The sequence below is a fragment of the Myotis myotis genome, unplaced genomic scaffold, assembly GCF_014108235.1.
Source record: "Myotis myotis isolate mMyoMyo1 unplaced genomic scaffold, mMyoMyo1.p scaffold_m19_p_15, whole genome shotgun sequence".
Taxonomy (NCBI): Eukaryota; Metazoa; Chordata; class Mammalia; order Chiroptera; family Vespertilionidae; genus Myotis; species Myotis myotis.
The window spans coordinates 42,182,453-42,207,303 of NW_023416319.1; the positions used below are offsets into that span (position 1 = coordinate 42,182,453).

The window sequence follows — 24,851 nt, forward strand, 5'->3', positions numbered from 1 at the left end:
CGCTCACACTGGCCTATACCCTTGGGCCTGACCAGGGGACATTGGGAGCAATGCTGTGCATCCAGGGGGCTCTCTGGTTCCAGCCGCAGGCCTGCAGCTCACTTTCTCCCACCCCTGCCAGGTGATCAGGCAGAGTCTCCCTGCCCACTGGCCCTTGTCCTGGCCCTTGTCCCGGCTCTCCAGCCCAGGCCCAGCTCAGCAGAGTCAGGGTAGCTGCTGGCAGACGAATGCCCATTTGAAGCTGCAGTCAGTGCCTAGGGCTCCCACTCAGCTCCAACTCACCCCTCCCTGTTCCCAGAGTGTACAGGCACACACTCCCCGCCCAACCCCCCCCCCCCCCCCGCCAACACACACACACACACACACACACACACACACACACACACACACTCTCTCCATGCTTTACAGCCCTTTCATCAAAAGTCCACAAAGGACTTCCCTGGCATATGTGTACAGGAACAAACTCAAGTCAAGCCTGCAACAGGAGGTGGGAACAGAGGGTACTGAGCAGAGTGGACACAAACCTTCTATGGACGCATCCTGCTCCTCCCACCCGACAGGGTCCCTCTGCAGCTGGGCAGATGGAATGGAATGGAAGAGCAAGGCGTGGGGGCTCCCGAGGCCTCGGGCACCTCAGACAGAGCAGGGATTTAAACCCGGCTCCTACAGTCTGCCACACGGTTTGCACCTGTTGCCCATGAGCTCTTTAATAGTAATGCCCTCTTCACTCAAAAGTGTCACAGTTTGGACAGTACAGTCTGCGGTCACCCTTTCTATTGGCCAAACTGAGCAGTGGAGGAGGGCGATGGGGAAGACAGGGCGAATGGAGCCCTCTCCACTCACTTCCCAGCAGGCCCGGGGCTCTCCCTCACCCCCACCTGGGGTAGTGAGCAACCTTGGGCCCGGCCTCCATTGCCCAAGATGCCAGTTGGCTCACAATGGCCTCCGTGCCCCAACGAGTACTTCCTGTTTTGGGGCCTCTGGCCAGTGAACTCTGGAGACCAGAGTGCAGGCAGTGGGAGCCCCAGATTTCTTTCAGTTGCTGACAGCTCCTAGGGGAGGTTACTGGTAGGAGGCTGTTGGGGAGGCTCCCAGGGCCCTGAGGACAGGCAGGCCTAGCTCTGAGCCCCATGGTTACAAAGAGTGAGCCTGACAGATGAGCAGCCTCAGACGAGATGGGGGAGCCGGTCCAACACAGTGGGGTAGAGAAGACTCCCTCCACATCTGGTCGGTGTCTCATTCCAGGGAGGGCGGCACTGCGGGGTCTGCTCAGTGCCCATCTTGTCCCCGCTGTCCTGTCGAGTCCCAAGGCTCATGTCCCTGAGCGGCTGCCACAGAGCGGGAGCTCTGGGGCTTGAGGCTGTAGGTCATTTGGCGTCTGTAGCTGGTGAATTTCAGGTCTCTGCGGCGGGATCCCCACACCCCGCCATTCTTGAGATCGGAGCTGAGTGATCCACACCTTCTCACTTCTGCCTTGTAGCATCCAGAGGGATTAAGAACCTGGCCGTCAGGGGTATCTCAACGAGTCTGTGCTCAGAGCAGGAGGGAAGAAGCCAGGGCCACGGCCAAGGGAATACTCCGAGGGCCAGTCTGGCCCGAATGCACTGGCCCCGGGCCCAGCCACAGCTGCTCACTGGCCCCTGGCTGGTCTAGATGGCCTCAGAGTTTGGGGAGTCAGGAACGGGGTCTGCAAAAGAAAGGAGAAGCAGAGTGGATGCCCCCCCCCCCCCCCGTCCTTCACCCCCAATGCCCCACCAGGAGACGGAGGACTCCAGGGAGGATGGGAGAGTAAGGCGACACTCTGCAGGTTAAGGGGGGGTCATGGCCTCACAGGCCTTCACGCTGCCCGTCTGGGAAGCACTCACCTAGCGATGGGAAGAAGACATCCCCGGGGCCTGGGGGAGACAGAGGCGTGCTGGGCTCAGAGAGCAGGTGGCGCCCAGACTCCGACGGCTGCCGCTGGGCCATGTAGGTCAGTGGAGGCCTGGGCTTGTCCTCCGGCATCCCGTGGAAGGACGGAGAGGCCTCAAAGCCTGGGTTTTCAATTCCTTGAGCGTTGCTGCCAGGGAATCAGAACCGAAGGTCATCTCTGCTGCCTTGGGGTTCGCGCCTCTGCCCTCCCCATCGGCCCGCTTTCTCTGCTCCCTTCCCGTCACTGGCCTTCCCACTCCAGGCCCCAGCAGCCTCTCCCAGAGGAAGGGAGATCCAGGGCCAGAGAGAAAAGGCCATGGGCTGCACTTTCCCACCTGCCCTGAGCGGAGGGCATCTGATGCCAACTCCTCCCTGTGGTTTGACCATGGCCCTCGGCCCTGCCAGGATGCCCAGGGTCAGAAGCGCTTCCAGGACACCAGCCTCAGGAATCTGGGGACACGCTGCTCTTTGGTCATAGAGTCAATGGCATTAGGACTGAGTGTCCCCACAGCTGAAGGGAGGGGTCCTCTTTTCTTATCCTCCTCCTTCTTTGGAACGGGACAACCTCTAAAGACTCCTCCAACCTGAGACTCTAGCAGGATCACTAGCAGGGCTTCCTTCGACCAGTCCTGAAAATCATCCCTTACAAACACCCAGAGGAGCAGGTACCAGGGCCAGTTCCTGAGTGTGGCTTGTTCCTGAGCACGCCCTCCATGCCAGTCTACAAGGCCAGCTTCTGCCCAGGGCGCACCAGCACACACTCCCCTATCCTCTCCGCCCCGACCTCCTGCCCCACTCTGAGCCCAGACAGCCTCTGCCCTTAGGGACAGTGGCCTGACAGCTCTCTCTCTGGAGTGCCTTGCAGGGAGGGGCCCCAGCTCCAGGTGTGCTGGCCTCTTTGCATGTTTCAGCTCAGCTGCTGCTTCCTCCTCCCCCACTCCAGCCCACTGACCACTGAGACCTGATGGTGGGAGCATGGTTAATCCTAACAGTCTAGGAGCTCAGCCTGCTGGGTGAGGGGTGGCAGGGAGAACAGCCAACCCGCACAGATGTGTAGGCCTCGGTGGCAGATGGCAGATGCTCTTCTAAACAGCTGTGCTCGGCCGCTGAGAAGGCCCCCTACTGCCCAGAAATACCTCCTTCCTGACAGCTGGCCCAGGGCACAGGGAGGGCCAGGGGGGCCCTGTCTGTGTTCTGACCCCTGTCCTGGCATCCGGGCCCAGGAAAGAGGGGAGAAAGGATCCTGATGAAGTGGGGAGAGTCAGTCTTGGCTGGATGTTGCCCCACCCCTTCTGCATTAACTTCCCCCACAGTTTGGGTGTAGACACTTGCCCCACAGGGCCACAAGCCCTGTGAGTCAAGCTGTGAGTCAGGGTAGAGGCAGCTATGGTCAGTTTTCCGGAAGGTCTCCACCAGCCTTACCTGTCCATCCGCACCAGTTCCTGGGCACCTAGGGACAGACAGAGAAGCTGGTCACAAAAGGGAGGCTTCCCCAGACAACATCCCTGCCCCTGCCGGCAGATGCCCCGGGGGGAAGGGAGCAGGCCCAGGCAGGGCCGAGGTCCCACACCTGCTCGCTCAGGAGGCCCATACAGCTGCCCTCTGGGTGTTGAGCAGTGAGCGGCACGTCTGACCAGTGACAAACGAAACTCGGGCTGCCTTTCACAGTGTGTGGGACAACCTTTGTCACCAGAGACCAAAGGCACCCATGCTTTCTCCTGTGGCGTGACTTAGGCTGTGTTAGACCTTCAGGGCTTAAGTATCAACCACGGCCTGGCTCCTGAATTTGCTATTTCCTATTTGGACCCCTGCCACGGTCTGGTCTTTATCCATGATTTACTGGGTGGGAGTGTTGCAAGGTCAATTCCTGTTTAGAAAGACAGAGAGGCCCATCCTCCACGTTGCATAATAGGGTGGCTTCAGAGGTGACATCTCCTAGAGCAGCCGTCGCCAACTGGTGGTCCGTGAGGTCCAAAAGGTTGGCGGCCGCTGTCCTAGAGCAATCTTAGGGGCCCTGAGACCCCGTCACTTCTCAGCCATTCCATCACTTTCTGCTCCTCATCCAAGCTGCTGCCACCCTGCCCCACCCCCCAAACTACACACCGGCCAAATGCAGTGGCCCCAACTTCCCTCTTTCTTGCAGCTCCCCATGTACTCCCACGATCTTTCTCATTTTTAAGGGCTTTACTGCCGACGACTATGGGGAAACCGATGATGGGGGAGGGGCACGACAGCAGAAGGCACAGGGAAGTTGCACAAAAGTTCCCGAAACCTCTGCGGTGTGGGAATCATGGCTACTGTTTACCGGGGACTCCTGTGCGTCAGGCCTCCTGTGGGTTCTCTCTGGTCCTCAGCTCGTCCTGCCCTCCACCCTTTAGGGCAGTGGTTCTCAACCTTCTCTCCCTTTAGATACAGCTCCTCATGTTGTGACCCAACCATAAAATTATTTTCGTTGCTACTTCATAACTGTCATGTTGCTACTGTTATGAATCGTCATGTAAACATCTGATATGCAGGATGGTCTTAGGCGGCCACTGTGAAAGGGTCGTTCGACCGCCAAAGGGGTCGCGACCCACAGGTTGAGAACCGCTGCTTTAGGGTAAGGATTGGCAGTCCCACCTCAGACCTGGGGAAACCAGCCTCCCTCTCATACTGGGTCGGCTTCCACACCCATCAGCCTTTGCAGCAAACGGCCCTCCTGTGCTCCCGGCCCTTCCTCTTCCCTCTTTCCTGAGTGGGGCTCTGCGCCAAGCCTGGGCCCCTCAGCCTTTGCCCTGCGGCTCGACTCCTGCATGTCCCCGTGACTTCTGTTCCCTTAATCCCAGCAACCACTTCTCTAGAGTCTAGATCAAGAAAAATGACCCAGCCCTAGCGGGTTTGGCTCAGTGCATAGAGCATCAGCCTGCAGACCAAAGGATGCTGGTTTCGATTCTAGTCAAGGGCATGTACCTCAGCTGCAGGCTCCTCCTCGACCCAGGCCCTGGTCTGGGCTCGTACAGGAGGCAGCCAATCGATGTGTTTCTCGCACATTGATGCTTCTCTCTGTCTTTCCCTCTCTCTTCCACTCTCTCTAAAAACCAATGGAAAAAATCCCCAGGTGAGGATTAAAAAAGAAAAATGACCCAAGTCTCTGCTCCCTCTCCAGTTTGCACCTGCTTTCTCAGCATCGCCCCCTCCGGCCTCTCTTGTGTCTGTCTCCAAAGACTTCAGTCCTACAACTCATTTCTTCTTTTTGGAAGGGGTGGAGGGACTGGCTTCAAATATACTTTCATTAGAAGATAAATTATTGACACCTTTCTGTTATGGCATATATTACACTGAGGGATAAGATGCTACGAAATGGCTAAGAACACAGAAATGGGGTTCGTTTGGCGTTTCAGAGGACGTGCTCAACAGTGGTGATAGCGCAGCGCCGTTGGCCCAGTGTACCCCCTTATTCCTTCAGTCAGTCCAGTTCTCCAGCATCCAGTTCATCTGTCCCCTCCTGGTCCCTTCGTCTGGGAAGCCCTCAGGTGTTCTGGCGTGTGGAGTAGAAGATACTGGGGGCTGACCCCAGTGTCCCCACACCCTCAGGACACCAGGGCTCTGGCCTGGGGATGTCCCCTCTCTGACTTCCCTCCCTCCAGCCTGGACCATGGGCAGGAGTCTCAAACCAACCTCTGGGGACCCTGCGAGGAAGGCGAGGAAGGCGCTGAGGAAACAAAAGCAGGAACAACAGCGCCCCCGCCCCACATCCTCTGCCTGGAGTCTGCTTCCCAGTTCCTGTTCCCCAGGGGAGGCAGCACCGTAGTCTGGAGTGAGGGGGCCAGAAGTCACCTCTGTATCTGGAGCTGAGCCTAGCAGAGCATGTGTCTCTCCTGGTCCCTCACCCACCTTCGTAGACATGCTGCCCAGCTGACGGGAGCTGCTGGCAGCGCTGCAGCAATTTCTCTTCCTGGTTGAGCCCCTGGCTTCCTCTTTCTGCTCCAAACACGTTACCTCCCCCACCCCCACCTCAGGGTATTTTGTAGGCAGGTTGTGGTAGGTTTTGTGAGCTAGGAGAGAGGGAGGCCACAGCCTGAGTGACCCGCAGTGGCGTTCCAGGCCGGGCCCCCAGGAGAGAGGGGTGTGAGCTGTTACAGCCCAACCAAAGGAAAGCATGTGTGAGCCCCAGCCACCTGGTGACAGCAGTTCCCCTCGGCTACCTTCTGCAGCCAAGCAGAGGGGAAGGGCTAGGGGAGGTGATGCAAGGGTCAGGGGCAGAGGGATCCCCCTCTCCTGCTCCTGGAGGACTCAGACTGACCAAGGGTGAGGTCATAACAAGGGCAAAGGGCACTGTCACCTGCAGAGGATTGTGCCAAGGGGTCAGTGGCCCTGACTTGGAGTCTGGCTCTGCCACTTTTCTCGCTATGCAGTTCCTTAAGTGCGTTACTAACCTCTCTGTGCCTCAGTTTGCTCAGCTGTAAAATGGGGACAATGGAAAGACCAAACTCTGAGAATCATTCTGAGGAATAAGTGAGAGAAGGTCTATAACAAGCTTGGCAGGGTCCCGGGCACAGCAGCCTTGCCAGGTAGGGGTTGTTGGCTATGGCGCTCATGCTAATGAACGTTTGTATTAGAAGGTGAGATTTTACTCCCTGGGAAAAGCGTGAGTTGAAAGCTCTGAGTTTGAGTCCCAGCTCTGCTACTTACTAAGTTAAGTGGCGTTTGGTTAATTACTTAACCCTGCAGACTTTAGGCTTCTCAGGCATAAAAAGAAAGAGTTGATCTAAGTTACCGCCAAGATCTCGCCTAGTTATGATAATCCAAAGGTCATTTTTGTCCCCAAGATTGCAATGCTAGTAACAAAACAAGCTCACCTATACATTAAAGCAGGCCCCCAAAGGAGCTCTCAGGGGCAGCATTTTTATAAGCCCATTTTTATAAATCAACTGCTCCATATGATTACTCATTCATCAACAGATATTTATTGAGGGCCAAGCCAGCACCGCTGGGGCTGCTGGGCACTTAGGCCCTGGAAGTGGCACCTCTGAGTCCCTCCTCTCCACCACTGAGCTCAGCTCCTTGCTGGGCTGCAGCAGCTCCCATCTCTGGACAGAGGACTGTGCCTGCCACACCCCCCACACCCATCCCAGGAGGGCAGGGATACTCACGGCGGTTGGAGACCACCTGCCTTTGCTTGTAGACCAGGAGCAGGATGAGGGGGAGGCAGAGGATGCCCACAATGCAGGCGCCCGTAGCCAGGGCGGCAGCCGTGATGTCTGAAAGGGCAGAGATGCAGCCAAGGTGAGGCCCGTTCCTCCTGAAGGGAAGCTGAAGCCCAGAGAGGAAAGGCCAGGCAGCAGAGGGACCCCCCGCACCCGGGGTCTCATAGCCAGACCCTCCGTGACCGCGGAGGCGTGGACGTTCTAGGAACCCCCTGCGAGCCGCATGCCTTCTCCCCAGAGGACACAGAAATTCAGCCAGGTGCCTACAGCTGAGGAAGCTCCGGGAAGAGAGAGAAGGGTCTTCAGCCAGATGGGGGTCGCGCAACTTCCCGGGGCCACCGGGGAGAGTAGGCCTTTCACTGACCCCATGCCACCGAGTTCAAGGTCAAATGGAGCCCAAGTGATGAGAAGCTTTTGGAGATAGTGTAAATGGTTGCACTACCTGGGAGCATAATTAATGTCACTGAATCATACACTTAAAAGTGGTTAAAGTGGCCAGGTTTATGTTTTGCCATTTTATTCATTTATAAAAAATAAATGAATAAAGAGCCTCACCCATCTCCCAAGAGACCCCTTAGCTCCAGGGTGAAGCCTGTGGAGCGAGAACTAGAGAAACATGAATCCTTGTTGACTTTTTTCCTTAATAGTTATTTTTTATTGATTTTAGAGAAAGGGGAAGGGAGGGGAGAGAGAAACATCGATCGGTTGCCCCCACATGTGCCCTGACCAGGGATCAAACCCTCAACCTGGGATGTGCCCTGACCAGGAATTGAATCCACCACCTTTTGGTATATGGGAAGACACTCCAACCAACTGACCCACCCAGCCAGGGCTTTCTCTGGCATTTTTAAATTTTAAACTTTCTAAATGACAAAAACGTTTAAATTGAAAATACATATATTTTAAAGTTTCTTCCTCCAAAGAAGTAAGCAGTGTCTGCCGTTTTTGTGTATGGTTTAGATATGCTCTCTGCACATACAGCAGAGATATATGCTCTTCATGGGACAATTGTTTTTCCTGCTTAGCATCGCATGGACATCTGTATTGGCACAAAGATCGACTTTGTTCTGCCTCGGGCTTTATCAAGTGTATTTGAAACAGCCCCCTGTGGTGAACGTGGAGGTCGCTTCCATTTTTCAGCCAATAATGTAGCAATGCATCCGCGTGTGCGCCTTTGCTCCCTCGGGCAAGCGCATGTACAGCAGTTCCTAGCAGCGAAGGTGCTGAGCCAAAGCCTGCGTGCAGTTTCTTTGCGTCTATTGCTAAGCTGCCCTCCGAAAAGGTTGTGCTGCTTCGCAGTCCCACCAACTGCGTGAGAGGTTTGCTTTATTTTCGTCTGTCTGCTGACTCCAGGAGTTCAGCTGGGAACAGACGCGCCCTCAGAACCACAACCAGCGTAAAAGCGTTTCCTTCCCGATTTTAGCCCTTCCCAAAATATAGGCAGGATGGCTGGTCACAGTGTCCACGTGGAGCCAGGGAGCTTTGGGAAGGTGTGTGGGCTGCGATCTCCGGCTGCCTTTGCACTGTTTCTCTGGAATGAGGGCTGTTTTTGCCTCATTGTATTGCTCAACAACCCAATGGTGTAAACAAGCTTTCAGGGCTCGGTTCACACCGCAGAAGAGAACAAAGTGTTTTCAGGCGCTTCAGACTACCCACTGGGGCAGGAACAGGGCCTATGCTAATTACAAAGCCGGCTGGACGTCACATTAAAGCAGGCTCCCGCGCAGATCTCAGCGAGGCTGCATTTCCAAGTGGAATATTGAAAGTGAAAACATTCTCTAACTCAGATGTCAGAATATTTCTAAACCCCTCCACGGGACCTTGCTAAGGCACCATCCGAGAGGCAGGCTGCGAAGTGCTCTTTTCTAGTCATCAAAGCAGGCCTCCTCCGATTGGTACTAAGTACCTTTTGATGAGGTTAGTCGGGTTCTCATTAATTCCGGCTCCCTATTGGCCCGGCCTCCCTGCCTGACTCCTGTCCCCAGGCAAAGGTGTTCCATCTGCAGCCCCGCTAGGGGATCAGAGCTCGGTTGACTTACAACCTGGTCTGAGAGTTAAGGCTGGGACTGGATGGGTTGGGCGGGGGTGGGGGTGGGGGGGGGGAGGAGAGGGTGCCGCATGAGTTTAGAGACAGTTCTGTGGACCCAGCTGCCCTCTGAATCCATGGAGTCCCTGCATAGAGGGCATAGCCTCGCTACAGCTCCCCACCCCTCCCCACACGCATAGCCAGTACTTGGGGGAGGGGGTTCCTGCTCAGCAGCCATCTAGAGTCAGGCTCATCCTGGGAAGGCGATCAGACATTGGCAGAGGCAGCTGGCAGGCCAGCACCCAGGACTATTACAGAGCAGGATGGCATGGGAGGGGCCCCCTGGGTATACATAGAGGAGGGAGTTGGGGTGGGCTGCCTGGTTCCCTAGGGAGGGGGCTGGATGAAAGCAAACCAAAACCTCCGACTATGCTGAAGGGTAGGGAGGTTGCTTCTAGGGGAAGGGAGATGGGCTGCCCAGCCCCCCTCCCTGGGGTGGGTGAGAAACCACAAGCCCGTAGCAATCGGGGGCTCCTGGGGGCACCAACTTCCTCAGTCTCCTTCCTCGTTACGTCCCTGACCTCAGGCTGACTTGGGCTTTCAGATGGTTTCATGGACGAGCTCCCCTCCTACTTCCCAAAGATAACAGGAGGCTGCGGCCGGCTTAGAGGAGGAAATGCCAAGGGCCTCTTGGCTGGAAGCGTTATTGGCTGACCAGGTACCAAAGCTGGCTGAGGGCACCTGACCTAGGGCCGGGGCTGGGATCTTTCCACAGGGAAGTGGGGCCCACTGAGCACCTGGGTCACCAGGCAGATGTTTCTAAGCCGTTAGAAAACAGGATGTGCCCACTGTCCGCTGCCATCTACTTGCCATCCTGCCTTGGCACAGGGCGATGGGCGGGTTGACTCCGGAAGCCAGGCCGAGGATTCTGCATTACAAGTATTAATAGCCAGCACTTACCCTGTGCCAGGCATGGTTCTTAGCACTTTGCATATAGAGCTTCATTTTAGCCCTGTAACAGCCTGGCAAGTAAGTGCAATTGCAATCATGCCTGTTTGACAGATGAGAAAACTACGGCACAGAGAGGTTAAGCAGCGTGGCTGATGTCAGGGTCTGAGCACTTAAGCACTTCCCCGGACTGCCCTTCACGGGAATGAACTCCATATTTTAAGCTAAGAGTTTGCATAAAATCTGGACTTCTCACTTTGCTTGAAAATTTAGTGGCTCTGCCAACCCTGGGCCCCCCTCCTGTTGTGCCACCGTTGGAATTGCACTTACAGGTTGGCAGCTGGGTGCCAGCCACAGTCTCCGCCCTCCCTACTGTATCCTTCACCAGCTCCTTGGCCCTGCAGGCATTTGAGTTTTTGAACCCTGAACTAGTTTCTTACATAACATTGATTTGTTCCCCTTTTTTTAGGAGAGAGACACCTGATCCCATTTCTCAGTGTACACATGGTCCCCCAGAGAATGGACATCCCCCCCACACCCCACCGGAAAGGATAGCTGGGTTTTTTCTTATCTGAGACAACACCTGCCACAATGCCAAGACTCCGCCACAGCTGTAATCTCCAGACCTCCAGAACCAAGAGTCTGGAAGGGGATTGGAAGGGGATGCGGAGGCTGTGGAAGCCACACTCAACAGCGGGGAGAAACATACATGTCCCTTGGCCCTCAGGGAGCCAGTTAACTGTGGGCAGTGGCTCAGAAACAGGGGCTAAGGTGAGGCTGCACACACCCGTGAGTTAGAGAGGAAGGCAGTGTTAAAACCTGAGAGCAGGGTGCCAGCAAAGGAAGCCTGACCCACTTTTGGCAGTCAAGTTCAGGGTTCTGCCTCACCCTCTGGCTCTTATCAGCTCTTATCAGCTGGTCTCCTGACATTTCCCAACTGACTTCTGATCCCCCAAGTCTAGCAGCTGCTTCTCTAGCAAGAAAAATGAGCCCAATTTCAGCTCCCTCTCCATTTGGCACCTGCTTTCTCAAGCGTTGTCCCCTCTGACATCTCTTGTCTCTGCCCCCACAACTAGTTTCAGAAAATTGGTGTTGACAGAGGGGAGGGCAGCCCAGCACGCAGGCAGGGTTTGCGCACTGGGACTCAGGCACTCTGGCATCTCCTCTTGGCTCTGGGTCTGAGAGACCGTGAGCGTGTCCCTTCACCTGCTGGAACCGTTTCCCCACCCGTGAACTGGGAAAGTAGCGGAAGTGACTGTCGCTAGGGAGTTCTGCAGGAGCTCCTGGAGGGAGAAGTGGGCTGGGAGTTGCTCAGAGTGCAAGGAGCAGTGGGGAAGTGAGCACTCATGGACCTCGCCAGGTGCAGCGTACCCCGTCCTGTACACAGGCATGTGTGCCTGCACAGTCTTGAGGCTGCTGCGTGGGAAGGAAGGAGCCACTCAGAGGCCCCTCTCCAGCCTCACCAGGGAGTCGCTGGTGGAGGAAGTGAGGACGATCGTGTCTTGGTGCTGAGTGACATGTGAGCTCTGCGGTATACCAGGGAGAGGGGCTTGAACCAGAGTTTCTTAACTCCACATGGGTCTGGCTCAGACCAAAATGTGAGCTCTAATTTTGTTCCTAGCTAGTCTTTTGTTGTTGTTAAAATTTAAAAAAGTAGTTTAAGTAGAAAGCCGTGGCAACCTTTGCATTGGGGCTTGACTAAGGCTGTAGCTGAGCTGCTCCCAGGGCCTGGGCAGGGGCTGGTCCACACTGGATGCCCAATAAATACTGATGGGTAGGAGGCTGCGGAAGCCAAGACCCTCTCCTCTCAGAAGAGCGGGGTGCTCCAAAGATGTCGCCCCTTTGCCTGCGGTCTCCAAGCTGCCGGGCATTCTGGCCTGGTCTCTGAGTGCCCAGGTGCCCCTTAGGGCAGTGTCCCCTCACTCCATAGGGCAGACAGCAGGCGACTGTTCCCCACTGCACTGCGCATGCCCCTCAGCTGGGGAGCAGGTGAAGTAAGCACAATCCCAGCTGCGCTAGCCTTGTTGGCTGTGTGAACTTGGGCAAGTCAAGTGGCCTCTCTGGGCCTCCGTTTCCATGTCATGCCTCAGGGTTCTTAGGAGAATCCACTGAGAGACCCGCACTTGGAAGGGTTTAGCACAGGCTGGCACACAGTAGGGGTTCCAGGAAAGGTAGTTCCGCCCCCTTCTTGAGCCTCTCCCTCCTCCCTCCCTCACGCAGAGAACAAGGAAAAGTTAAGGAGTTCCCAGGTGGCAGAGGGCTGGTGGGCAGGAGGGGGACCCACTCAGAAAACAAGCTCAGCAGCACCTGTCATGGGCACACTAGCCCAAGGTCATGGCCAGGGTACAGGCCCACCCAGGGCGGCAGGAGCAGGGGCTCTGGGAACCTGCTGTCAGGTTTTGGGCCTTGGAAGGGGAGGAGGCTTCTAAGGGCTGCAACCCGTGGCTCAGGTGAAGGAAGAAGCAAAAGGGAGGGCAGCAGCAGAGGAGGAAGAATGGGGGTTCCATGGGCTTGAGGTGATGAGGTCAGAGTTTAGAACAGAGCCTGGGTGCAGGAGGACAGAGGGGAAGAGAGAACCCAGAAGGGGCAAGAGGACGGTCCTTACTTTCACTCTCCCTGGGGGAGGATGGGTACGCGATGCATTTGGGTGGTGCTTCATCACCTGTGGGAGCAAAGAGGGTTGTTAGGTGGGTGTCAGGCCCAGGGGGCCAGGGAGGCTTGTCCAGGCCGGCGTGCCCCTTCCTGTCACAGCTACTGATGCTGCTGTCCACTTAATCGCATCGGCCCAGGTGGAACCTGCGCATACGCGCACGTGCACACACGCACACACATGTGCACGTGCGCACACACACGTGCACGCACACACACACGTGCACACATACACGTTTGCACGCACACGCACACACACGCACACAGAAACATATTCTCACGGCACAGCCAGCATGTCCTGCCCATTCGCATGCCACCCCAGCAGCATGTGGACACCTGCCCATGCTCACGCCTCTGACCAGTCCACGGCCCCCCCGCACTCTCACCTGGACAGGGACACTCGCGTATACATATTCCCCAATAGTCATTTGACCATTCACCAACTCACAGCCCAGGTCACATTGCGCGGTCATGGTACCGTCGTGAGCAGTCACATTCCCAGCCCAGGTTCATACCCACTCTTCCATTAAAGAGCCGCGTGGACCTTCCCTCCATCACACCCAGCTGACCAGAGGCACTTACAGCTCCACACGCACGGCCACCTCACCTCCCACAGCCCCGGAGTGCCACTGCCACCCTTGCAGAATCGCACACCCTCCAGCACAGTATCCCACACAGTCACCCCATCGAATACCCAGCACCACACCCCTGGTCACCCTGTCGTCTCTGCCTCCCCTTCCGTGTGGGCACACACACCATCGCCCCAGGGGCACCACCCCCAAGCTGCCCGTGGAAGCAGCCCTCACCGCTCTGCACTTGCAGCTCCATGGCTCCGTAGACCCTCTGCTCCGAGTGGTGGTGCTTGATCTCCACCACGAGGCAGCAGTAGAAGCCGCCGTCCAGCGGGGTCACGTGGAGCATGGTGATGGAGAAGTTGCCGTGGTGGTCGGAGATCGACTCTAGCCCATGTTTCTGGGCCAGGTCCTGGCTGGTGTTGGCGGCCTGGTGGCCAGTGTGGTGCAGGTGGAGATCCTGGAACGTGAGGTTGCGGATAGGCCGACGGTCAGAACAGGCCTGTACCTCGCCCCGTGAGCTGCGGAACCATGTCTTGTAGAAGGACAAGTCGTGCCCTTTGGTCACGGGGCCCAAGCCCAAGATTTTGCAGGTGAGGGTGACGTTCTGGCCCTCGGGACACACGTACAAGGAATACGGCGTGGCGACCTTGAAGGCTGTCACCAGACCTGTCCGAGAGAGGAGAGGCTGTCACCTGCCTGAGCGCACTCTCCGTGGGGAAGAACCTTGGCCTGGGCTCCAAAGATGTGGGTTCCCTAGCCGCAGGCCCGGGCAAGTCAGCTGACCTCCCTGACCTTCCTTTATTCATGAACCCAGACACTATGGGAGGAGCCATGGGTACCTCCCCAGCTTGGGGATCCCCCTACCCCAGGGATGCTGGCTGAGGTGTAGGGGAGACTCCAAGCAGGTAGGAGACTGAGCCCAGTCCCTGGGGCGGAGCGTGCACCATGCTCCAGCCTCTCCCCCACCCGCCCCCCACCACCACTGCAGGCACTGTGGCTCTGCCCTGGGCCGGTCCTTGGCACTTCCAGCCTCCATGCCCAGCACTGTCGGGCGGGAGGCAGGACAGCAAGCAGAAAGGCCGCTTGGGAACAGCAGCCCTTGGTCCTGGACCTGTCTCCTGGAGGCCGTCAGTACCTGACCCTTCCAACTCCTGAGGCTAACGTGCCTCCTCGCTCCTGCGTGTGCAAGGCTTGTGCCAGGTGCTACATCTCATCTGCTTGCTGAGCACATGGCCTCCCCGGGGAGCTTACAACCAAGGTGGGCAGACAAGGCCTGCATTTGCAGACAAGTAACCCCATTGGCCAGACGGCAAACTAGTGCCAACCTCGGGGCACTTGCAGGAGAGAAGACATAGCCTTCCTGGGAGTCAGGAGACTTCTTAAAGGAGGGAGGGTCTTTGAGGTTGATGGACAGTTAGGGTTTCAGCAAGCAGAGAGGCTGCTCTGGGCCAGGTGGCAGGGAAATGGGAAACCCCAGGTGTCTCAGGGACAGAGACCAGGAGTGCATGGAGGGGCATCTCATCCACGTCCCTGCCTGCTACCCCGTCTTCTTAGAAATCTGTTCTAGTTCATTTTGTTCTCAATAAGCCAGGGATGTAACCCCTGGTCCTCGTTACCTTACTCCAGTGATGGCGAACCTATGACACGCGTGTCAGAGGTGACACGCGAACTCATTTTTTTTGGTTGACTTTTCTTTGTTAAATGGCATTTAAATATATAAAATAAATATCAAAAACATAAATCTTTGTTTTACTATGGTTGCAAATATCAAAAAATTTCTATATGTGATACGGCACCAGAGTTAAGTTAGGGTTTTTCAAAATGCTGACACGCCGAGCTCAAAAGGTTCGCCATCACTGCCTTACTCCACCCCTTCAGCATTTGTGGAAAGCACTGGCCCTTGAAAACAGAATGCCAGGGCTGGGCCCTGGCCCCTCCGTGTAGCTGTGTGAGCCTCTGTTTCCTCGTGTGTGCAATGAGAAAAACAGTACCTACAACACGCGGTTGTGCAAGGACTGGAGGAGGGAAAGCTGAGAACACAAGACATGAGCTCCCGTGTCCCCTGCAGACATAGGGAGGGCAGCTGTGTTCTTAGACATTGGTGATTCTTTCACTTTAATTGGCGTCTCAGGGGCAGTTGTAGGTCAGGCAGACGAGGAGGAGAGTTCGGAAATATGTTCAGAATCCAAATGGGTATGTCCTTGCCTTGCCATTGCCTGGACCCAAGGAAACACCACGTCCTTCAGACGCCCTCCCCGGCCTTAGAGCCCGGGACCCGCCTGCTGATCCGAAAGCCGTGCCCAGTCAGGAGGGAAGCAGCCTGTTGTGCCTTTGGAATTAGACCAGCCTGCCTTGGAGCCCAGTGTCTGTGAGTTCCTTAGACTCTGAGCCTTGGACTCCTCCTTGTGAAACAAAAATGAAAACATCTACCTGAGGCGAGGATGGCAAGTAATTTACGTGAAGTGCCCGAAAGTGCCTTGCTGGGGGTGGGGTGCTTGATGCATGGGAGCTCGAGGGGCCGCGCATTCATTTCGGCAGTTGAAGGAGCAGTTCCTGGGGGTGAAGAATAGTTCCCCACAATCGAGTGGGCGAGCCAGCTTCCAAGCCTTTTCCTCGGAGGTGTGAGCGACTGAGACAGCTTGTGGTCCAGCCTTGGAACGCTGCACAGTGACAGCAGGGGGTGGGGAGGCAGCCACGCCGGGGCCCCGGGGAGTATGTCTGCAGGGGTAGAGTGCTAGGCCCCAGCAGATAAGGAAGACAGAACACACTAGACCTCCCAGTCGCCACCCACGAGTGAGGGAGCCAGGTCTGGGAGACGGGATTTAAAGACAGTCGCTGCTGAGGGGAGCAGAGAGTTCAGAACTTCTGTGGCAAAATGCTGGCCTCCTTTTCAGGCAGAAATATAGGCGCCCAGAAAGGGAAGGTGGTTTGCCTGAAGTGCCGGGGGATACGCACTCAGAACCTGGAGCAGGGGGGCTTCAGGTAGAGCAGGCTCTAGTTAGAACTAGAAGAAGAAGAAATAGACTGTATCGCGCGCCATGCTGGGTGCTTTATAGGCATGTCTAGCAACCCTATAATGTGGATATTGGGGGTTTTTTCCTGTTTCGCTGGTAAGGAAACTGAGGCACAGAGATAGTAAATAACCCACTGAAGATCACACAGCCAATAAGTGCAAGAGCCAGAATTAAATGCAGGCAATTAGACACTATTCTGAAGGGTGGGAGAGGGGGGACATGAGGGGCGGATTCAGAAACTGGCAGCCCATTGCCACATCTAGCCTTCAGACACATTTTACTTGACCCTCAAAGCATTTTGCCTTTGTTTGAAATCGCCAACATTTAAAAACCAGGAATGTGATATGAAAATTCTGACCCTTAGTGTCTTTGAAAATCAGAAAAATTAACACAAAACCAGTTTTCCTATTATCGGCTAGAGCCGAGTAGCAGCCTCTCATTTAGACTGTCCATTGGCATCCCAGTTTGCCACAGTCCTCACTACTCCCTAACGCCTGTGCCTGGCCTGCTTCACTCTCTCACCGTATTTGCTTGGCCCCATGACATTTGAGTTTGTGACCCACGAGAATGGCTCCTTGGTCTGGCCAGTGAGGGACTCTACTGCTCAAGCCCATCACCCTACAAATGTGACCCTCAATCTTTGAGAGGAGGTGACCCACCCACGGCCCCAGCAGAAGTTCCCAGGCTGTGCCCCTGACTGTATCCCTGCCAGCCTGGGCCCCCCTCACAGGCCCAGGCAGAGTGGGCGTGGCCTCAGAACTCCGGCTGTGCCGGTGAATGGAGGTGGGGAGTGGCTAGGGAAAGGATGCCCCCAGGTGCTCCCAGGAAGAACAAAAACCTACCCACAGAGTAGACCCTGGAGTTACCTCTGCCCCATGCACACCCTGTCCCCAGCAGCCACCTGGCAGCTCCCACCAGCACCTCTCCCAGGTGGCGCCCCCTGTTCCCTCTTCCCAACATCACTGCCAGCCCCAGAGCTACCCCAGGGCAGGGAGCTGAATCCAGATCCAGCAGCATTTGCAGGGGTGCCCACACCTGGGGGCTCTCAGGAGGGCAGCTCAGGAGATGTTGGTCGGCACATCTGAAGGGGAGGCAGGGGACAGGCAGAGTAGAGGTGGAAGCAAGAAGTGGAGCACGAAGCTGAGCCAGGTGGGGACTGCTAAGGGGACAGGGGCGTGGATGGGGTGGGCTGAACTGTAGACAAGGCGGAGCCAGCTTGGGGTGGGTGGGGTGGAGCAGGGTAGGAGCAAGCAGCAAGTCCTCCAATGGGGGCATTGGGCCCAGGGCCCTCAGGGTCCAAGCAGTGGTGTGAATGACCACAGAATTGCCTATATCAGTTCCTTTTCAGCCCTAGAGGCAATTTCCTTGAAATCCCACGGGCAGGGGCGGGGGGAGGGGGGGGGGGGGGGCGGTGGTTGGCCGTGTGGAGGGCACAGAGAGAACTGGGGTTCAGAAACAGTGGGAGGAGGGGCATTGCTCAATCCCAAACCCTCACACACCCCAGAGAACTTCCCTTTTTAGAAAAAAGGAGAAGCCAGGATTCGGGTTTGGGGGGCAGTGGAGAGTGGTCAGTTTCAACAAAAGAGCCAGAAAGGAGTGGGCCAAGGGTTCACAGGGCTTTGCCCTGAGGAGAGAGAAAGCATCCCATTGGTTGTATCTGAGACTCAGGTCAGATCAACGTCCAGGGCAGCCTGTCCTTGGGAGGACACGCAAGAACACAGTGTTGGGGACGGTAGTGCACGTCCCACGCCATCCAGAGCTACGCATGCACACATGTGTTATGGGGGGGCGGGGTATGTATATGTATATATAGCCCAGCTGGAATTATAATTATGTGGCAGGAGGATGTTGCTTATTGTCACAAGCAGAGCCTTGTGGACACGGGGGTCATTGTCAGAGACGGGGGGGGGGGGGGGTGGGGGGGGAGGAAGCCCCTGGCTCCAGGGTGGCGGAGATCGTGTAGGACAGGAAAATGACCTGGGCCTGAGCCTGTCCCCAGGCGGGAGCCCTCCAGCCACTGTGCTGCCCTGGGTAAGAAGGCAAACGCACCTGGAGGGAGAATGCTGCGAGTCTGAAAGACTCCAGGCCTCAGGATTGAAACCGTGGTCGGGGCCATCAGATCCCAGGTCCTTGTCCCCACTGAGCCATGTCCCTACGGCGTGCTCTTGGTCAGGTCCCATTCCTCCGTGGACCTCTCTTTCTTCACTTATCCTGAGGAGATTCCCATGTGCCTAGGCCCCCTCCAGCTCAGAAACCCTGCAGCAGGAGGGAAGGGCTGTCTTTCTTCAGGGCAGAGGGACAGGGCCACGAAGCTGATCACAGGGGCTCACCTTTGATCACCTGTGTTGGGATTTGCTGAGCACGTTATACTCATCTCCTTTAATTCTCATAACGCCCCCTGAGATAGGTATTGTTATCCCCATTTTAAAGATGAGGAAACGGACTCAGAGGAGTCAAGCAACTTGCCCAAGGTCACACAGCCTCGTGTGGCTGAGGGGAGGCCCACACCTTGAACACACCAGCTGCAGACAGGAAGAGCCCCCAAACCTCCAGGGGACAGGGCTGACATCTTGTCCTCCAGCTACTTAGAAAGAATTGACCTCAAATTGACTCTGTTTTCCACAGAGCCAGCTTTGCTCAGCCTCAGGCCAGAACTGACAACTGAGAACATCACTCTTGCATTCCGCAAATATTTACCGAGGTCCTCACATGGGCCAGGCCAAGGCAGAGAGGCCGCGGGAGCACAGTGTTCCATACGGGAGATCTGCTCAGACTTTTGTTCTCCTTCTGTCGCTTTCTAGCTGTGGGACCCTCAGCCTCTGCTAGAAGGCTCTGTTCCAGTGCAGGGGAAAGGACCTCTTGTCTGGCTTCATCTCTCCGCGACCTTCATTCATGTCTTTCCACCCAGTAAGGGGCTTGTGAAACCCTGTGGGTGCGCACGGGATGGGGGTGTGTGGGTGTGGACAGGCTTGTGTATTTTCCCTGATGAGGCATAAGTTGCTAAGGCAACACCCCAGCTTTTGGAGGTGGGTCCCTATCTTGACTGGTTTGCCCTGGAGGCTCCACCCAAAGGGCTGAACTCTGTCCAACTGCTAGGGCTTGTAAGTAAACAGTCGCTGAGCGCCTGCTCTTGTGGACCCTGTGTGAGATGCAAAAGGCGGGTCCTCACCCTCAGAGGGGGCCCAAGACAAACAGGGACCTGGCCTCCAGCTCCCTGCCAGGCCCTGCCCCCCAGGATAGTCCACGAAGGGTGTAGTGAAAGGCTTTTATCTTCTTTCTCAAGATGCAGAGCGCAGAGGGAAACAGAGGCAAGGACCAATCAGGCTGAGTCTGCCAGTGCTAAACTCCAGGATGTGGCCCTGGAGAGGGGCTGAGGCCTGAAGCCAGCAGGCCTGGCCCTGGGACTCCATGGCCAGCGTGGACAAAGGGCATCTCAGATGTGTTTATTGATACCTGCCCCCGCAGGAAGTGTCCATTCACATCGGACAAGGAGTCCGGGAAGGGGAAGCCAGGCTCTATTGGAGGAAGCGGCCCTTCCAGCACCTTGGGAAAGCATCCATGCATCCGGGGCTGGAGGCTGGAGGCCAGCACGCCTCCCCCGGGAGGGCCTGAGACCCTGCAGTGGATACCTCTCTGGCGACTCCTTCCCAGCGGCCCCAGGCCCTCCCTGAGGATGACTGTGTGCAGCCCAGACTACCAGCTCCAGCCAGCTGCCCTCCAGACTTCCTAAGGTTCAGGCTCAAGTCTTTTTGTGCCCTACCCTTGGTGCCGGCGGCCCAGTGGGGCTGCAGCAGCTGGTGCTTCCTCTGTGCCAGTCATCATTCTAATCTCTTTTACACGGATTTGCTTATTTAATCCTCCTTCATTTTGCGGATGAGGAAACTCGGCACAGAGAGGTTAAGTAACTGGCACAGAATCTCATGAAGAGTAAACGGTGGTGCCAGGATTTGAACCCAGGTAGTCTGGCTCCGGTGATCTGGTGCCGTGGACTACCCTCTAGAGCAGGGGTGGGGGACGTCTGGCCCCGTTAGGGGCGAGTTAGTTAAATGTCTGACCAAACACAGCAGGCTAATTTTTAAGCTGATAATTTTGTTTGGCCCCCGAATGATGTTATAAGTATGCCAATGGCCCTTGGCAGGAAAAGGTTCCCCACCCTTGCTCTAGAGTGTAGAAGGGGCTGGGGGCTGACCTTCTTTGCTGCAGGTGGACAGGGGCCTGCAGGCTTCCTCTCCCTCTCCCCCTGTGGTTACTGGGGTGGCTGGTTGACCCTCGCAGAGGCGAGGACCCGGCTGGAGCACTATAATTCTTCGGGGAAGGAAAAGGGGCTGGGAGAATTGGGGGCTGGAAGAAGCCGAGAGAGGCCCCTGACTCTGCGCCGAACGCTTTCCCTTCCTCCCGGAGAGCTGCGCTGTCCCCTGCCACCAGCTCCTTACAGGTGTGAGTTGGCTTCTGTGCTGGTGGAGCGGAGCTGACGGTCGAGCACAGGTAGCTTTAATTTTACTGCATCAAGTGCCTTGAATCGCAGAGAGAAGGTTATTTCCTTTTCAGTTCTCTTTTGGTCCCGATTACATCAAGGGGAAAGCCCCAGCTCGATGCCAATATGTCTTCCAAACACCTGTCATTTGCTGAGCTCCTTGAGTTTTGGTTTTGTTTTGGGGGTTGTTTTTGTTTGTTGTTGTTTTCTGCAAAGGACAGCAGGTTTGGGGCTTGGAGCCTTCCTCGGGCTATAGTTTCTAACTAGAATTTAATACTCTTATTTGATCTTCCTATTATATACTTTTATGATTTTGTTGTATTTATGGCAAGTGATACTGGCTTCCCATTTATGGCAGTAATATAAAGTTTCCTTTTAAAATCTATTTACTTGAGTAAAAGAATGAGGAGTTTTCCAGAAAAAATAAGTGTAATGACGATAGGCAAACTCTGCAGAAATCCCAAAGGTGATGAGCTAATGACTGAAGCTCAGGGTACACGGTCACAGAGTCACCCTTCGGGAGGGAGTGGGCAGCAGGCAGCCTCGCTGAGACCACGTCAGCTGGCCTGCCTGTGGCTCGCATCCCGGGGGAATGTGTGTTCATGGTCCCACAGTGACAGCAGAGACAGGGCCTGGCCCTGTGTCCCCGTGGGGAATGTGATCCCTTGTAGGAAGGTTAAAGGAGCTGAGCTTCCTTCGTCAGTAATAACTGAATTACTGGTGGGCATGACGGTGGCCACTGTCTTTCTCTCTGGGGATGGTCAGCCAAAGCAAACAGGATGAACGTAAAGATCAGTTGCAAGAAAGACCCCACTGAGTCAAGCAAACCCCGAGCCCAATTAGCCTGGAAGCTGGAAAGTCCCTATCTCTGGGGAACTTTCAGAGGAGAATCCACAGGCACCTCCATGGAAGTACCTATGGGTGCAAAGGCGGGATGAATAGGTGGCCTAAAACCTGGGGCCTCCAGCTCTGTGTGTGGGGCTCAGTCAGTGCTGGTTGAAGGGCTCACTGCCGGGTAGGCCCCATGTGTGCACGCATACAGGGAGGGGGCCCTTGCAGCTTCCCAGCAGTGCACCTCCCCCTTGACCTCTCCCAGGGAACTTCTGCCCTGATTGGGGAGGAACAGGAGCAGCCAGCCCAGTTCAGAGAGGGGTCCCCAGTATTGTGGGATGCCCCTGGCATTGGGTAGGTGCTCTCTCCTGCCCATGAGCTGGCCTGAGGTTGTTTCTTGCCTCCCCAGGGCCTCTGGGCAGAGGGTCGTAGATTTCCTAAGAGCTGACCATTGCTGCATCAGAGACTTGCGCCATGGGGTTACCCAACAAGGCCCTGCAGCTCTGTTTACCTTGAAGGGGAAGGTGGGGTCTCCCCTCCCTGGCCCCAGGGCACTGCCATGTGCTAGTCCCAGAGTTTGGGACCCCTAGGTCAGCCTATGAGGACATGGCAAGGACAGTACTTCCATAGGTCCTGGGAATGGTTACAGGGGAAGGAGAGGCTCAGCCACCCTTGGGTCTGCTGAGTCCTGGTTCCTAGGCGCCTCCCTCCAGCCATGTCACCCTGAGCCAGACCCAGGAAAGGGGTATCTTCAACTTTTCCTGGGTTCCTGAGCACCATACCTACCACCACCAGTCTCCTGGGTGGTGGCCCAACTGCAGAGCTAGAGAAGAGGCTCATACCAGCCACCTCCATCTCACCTTCCAGACATAAAGACTCTGACTTGAACAGTCCTGCCCAAGGCAACCTCTCCCCTTAGCTGGCTGGTGAGCAGGTCTTTCCAACTCACAGACCCTCCTGATCACACCTGCAACCAGGCCTCCCATCTGGCATCTCCCTGGTACCGGCACCAGGCAGTAGCATGGCTGTTCCATAGTATGCCCATATTGCAGTTAAGAATGCTGAGTCTCAGAGCAGTGCAAAACTAAGACTCCTTTCCATGGAAGGCTGCTTCGAGCCCTAATTATCGCCCTGAGCTGGGCCAGGAAGAGGTGGAGTACAAGCTGTTGGAGCAGCAAGACCTCTGGGGTGAAGGCTCCTGGCTTCGTGCACAATGGAGAGCCAGGGGCTTTGGGCCTCTCTGCTCCTGGCTTCTCTGCAAGCTGGGTCCCCAAACCCTTGTTCTCTAGAACTCCGTTTCCCAAATTGGGGCTGCTGAACAGAGAAGAGCGCAGCCAGGGGAGGGCCGGGGGAGGTAAGAAAACACAAGGGCCGCTCAGGGTCACTGGGAGAGGACGGGGCAGGGCAGTTGGAGCACGGTGCTCCTTCCTGCTTGCCATCATCCCCAGCCCCTCCTGGAAGCCTTGACCTGAGCCATGGCTTTGTGCCATGGCTTTGCCTGCCCCCAGGGTGCAGTTTAGGCAGCTCTGTCTGTGGGCTCCCTCCTCCTTGTCAGAGCCTCTGGCCAGCATCACAGTACTGAGATATCATCCCGTGTGCAGGCACTCTTTGTTTTCCAAGTTCTCTCTGCCTCTTACCCTATCCTCCCCCTTCTCTTCTTCTGACCCACCCATGAGGCCTCTGTGCCAAGCTCCCTGCCTCCTCCTGCCTCCCTCTGACTCCTTGCATGACTCACACTTTCCCTGGCCCTCTCCGTAAAGTTTAGTTCCACAGGCTGCTTTCTGCCCTGGAGACCCAGCCTCTTCAGTTCTGGGCAGGCAAGAACCGGAGGCCAGGCTGCGGGTCCTAGGGCCTCTGCCCTCCCCCAGGAGCTCCTGTGTCCTGGCCAGGACATCACCCAGAGCTGCGACAGTTTGAAAGAGGAAAGTGGCACCTCCTTGTGTTTTAGCCGAGGAAACCGAGGCCAGAAAGATGCCATAAGTTATCTAAGGACCCAGAAGGCACTCCTGGCCGAGCTGGGAACGTGCCCCACGTGGTCCCTGAGCTCAGCTTCTCTGGATGCCAATAATCATCTGACCACTCAGCTCTCAGCCATCAGACCCTTAGGATAAGGACAAGATAGGCGCCCACATCTGGGAGTGGACCGGGACCACACTGACCAGTGCCCAGCAAGGCTGAGCCAGGAGTGTCGCCAGGGGTCAGGGCATGGGCTGAGAATACCACACCCCCTGCACTCCGTGAGATCCTGGAACCCTGAGGCGGAGCGGCAGGGAGATGCCACAGGTGTCAAAGCCAGTGGCACCCCAAAACTCACGGGGCTGTTCTCACAGCGCCCATCTCCTGTTCTGCAGAAGCTCCTCTCACCCTGGGCAGGGAAGTTGGATCCGCAGCTGCTTGAGCGGCCGTCAGAGCACAGAGATGTGCCCACCACCCTGCCAGGGCACTTGGCAGAGACACCGCTGCCCCTGCCAAGCAGTCCCAGTAGCCTCCCTGCCTGGGGGGTGGGGGGAGGATGTCCAGCAGGCTGAAGGGGGCTCCCAGGGTACCCCATCTGGCCTGCGACCCACTCACCCCACCCGCTGACTTCTCCCCGTGCTCTGCCCCAGTGCCCAGGCTCTGTGAACCTTACCTCGGGAAGCAGCCAGGAAGAGAGCGAGGAGCAGAGGCCCCCAGCGCCGGCCGCAGGCCTCCGGGACTGGGGGGAAGCCCATGTCACCCTCGGTGGGGCCGGGTGGAGCGGCTGGGACGGCTGGGCTGAGCGGCGCCTGGGGCGAACTCTTGGTTTGCAGGGCAGACACCCTCCCGGCGAGTGAGTGAAGTGAGTGCCTGGAGTAGCAAGTGAAAGCAGCCAGCGCCTGAGAGCCGCCTGTTCCGCCCCCTCGCCCCACGCAGCGCCCCCAGGAGGCCATGGGAGGCACTGCTTCTAGTGCCCCGTGGGCGGGGCTTCGCGCTGACTTGCACCATAGGAGAGCCAGCCAGTGTCCCAGCAAGTCAGCTCCCCCTGATCAGTTCTAAGCCTGTGTACTCGCCCCCGTTCCTCTTTGGAGAAGATTGCATTGTTGCACCGGCTGAGAAGTGTATCTGTGTGTAACTTAGCATGATACTTAAGCATGATGGATTGTCGGCCCTTACACACCAGCCTTTGCGTTGCCTGGGGGCAGGGGCTTGTACCCTACCTCCTACAACCCAGCCCGGGGCCTGGTTTGTGGTAGGCACTCCTAGTTGAGGAATGAATGG

At 56.5% G+C, this 24,851-nt stretch overlaps 2 protein-coding genes across 4 annotated transcripts in view; one reads left to right on the top strand and one right to left on the bottom strand.

The window, feature by feature from the left end:
* The window catches only part of CDH23 (cadherin related 23), a 359,086-nt gene that overhangs the window by 296,581 nt on the left and 37,654 nt on the right, over positions 1-24,851 (top strand). The gene's annotated exons all lie outside the window — the stretch shown is intronic.
* VSIR (V-set immunoregulatory receptor) lies at positions 682-24,472 on the bottom strand. Its single transcript, XM_036337007.1, has 7 exons — positions 24,244-24,472; positions 13,527-13,961; positions 12,677-12,733; positions 7,044-7,151; positions 3,334-3,361; positions 1,866-2,059; positions 682-1,687 (listed from the first exon to the last, which is right to left on the bottom strand). The coding sequence occupies exons 1-7, from the start codon at positions 24,323-24,325 to the stop codon at positions 1,650-1,652; spliced, it is 942 nt and encodes a 313-aa protein (XP_036192900.1). The 5' UTR covers positions 24,326-24,472; the 3' UTR covers positions 682-1,649.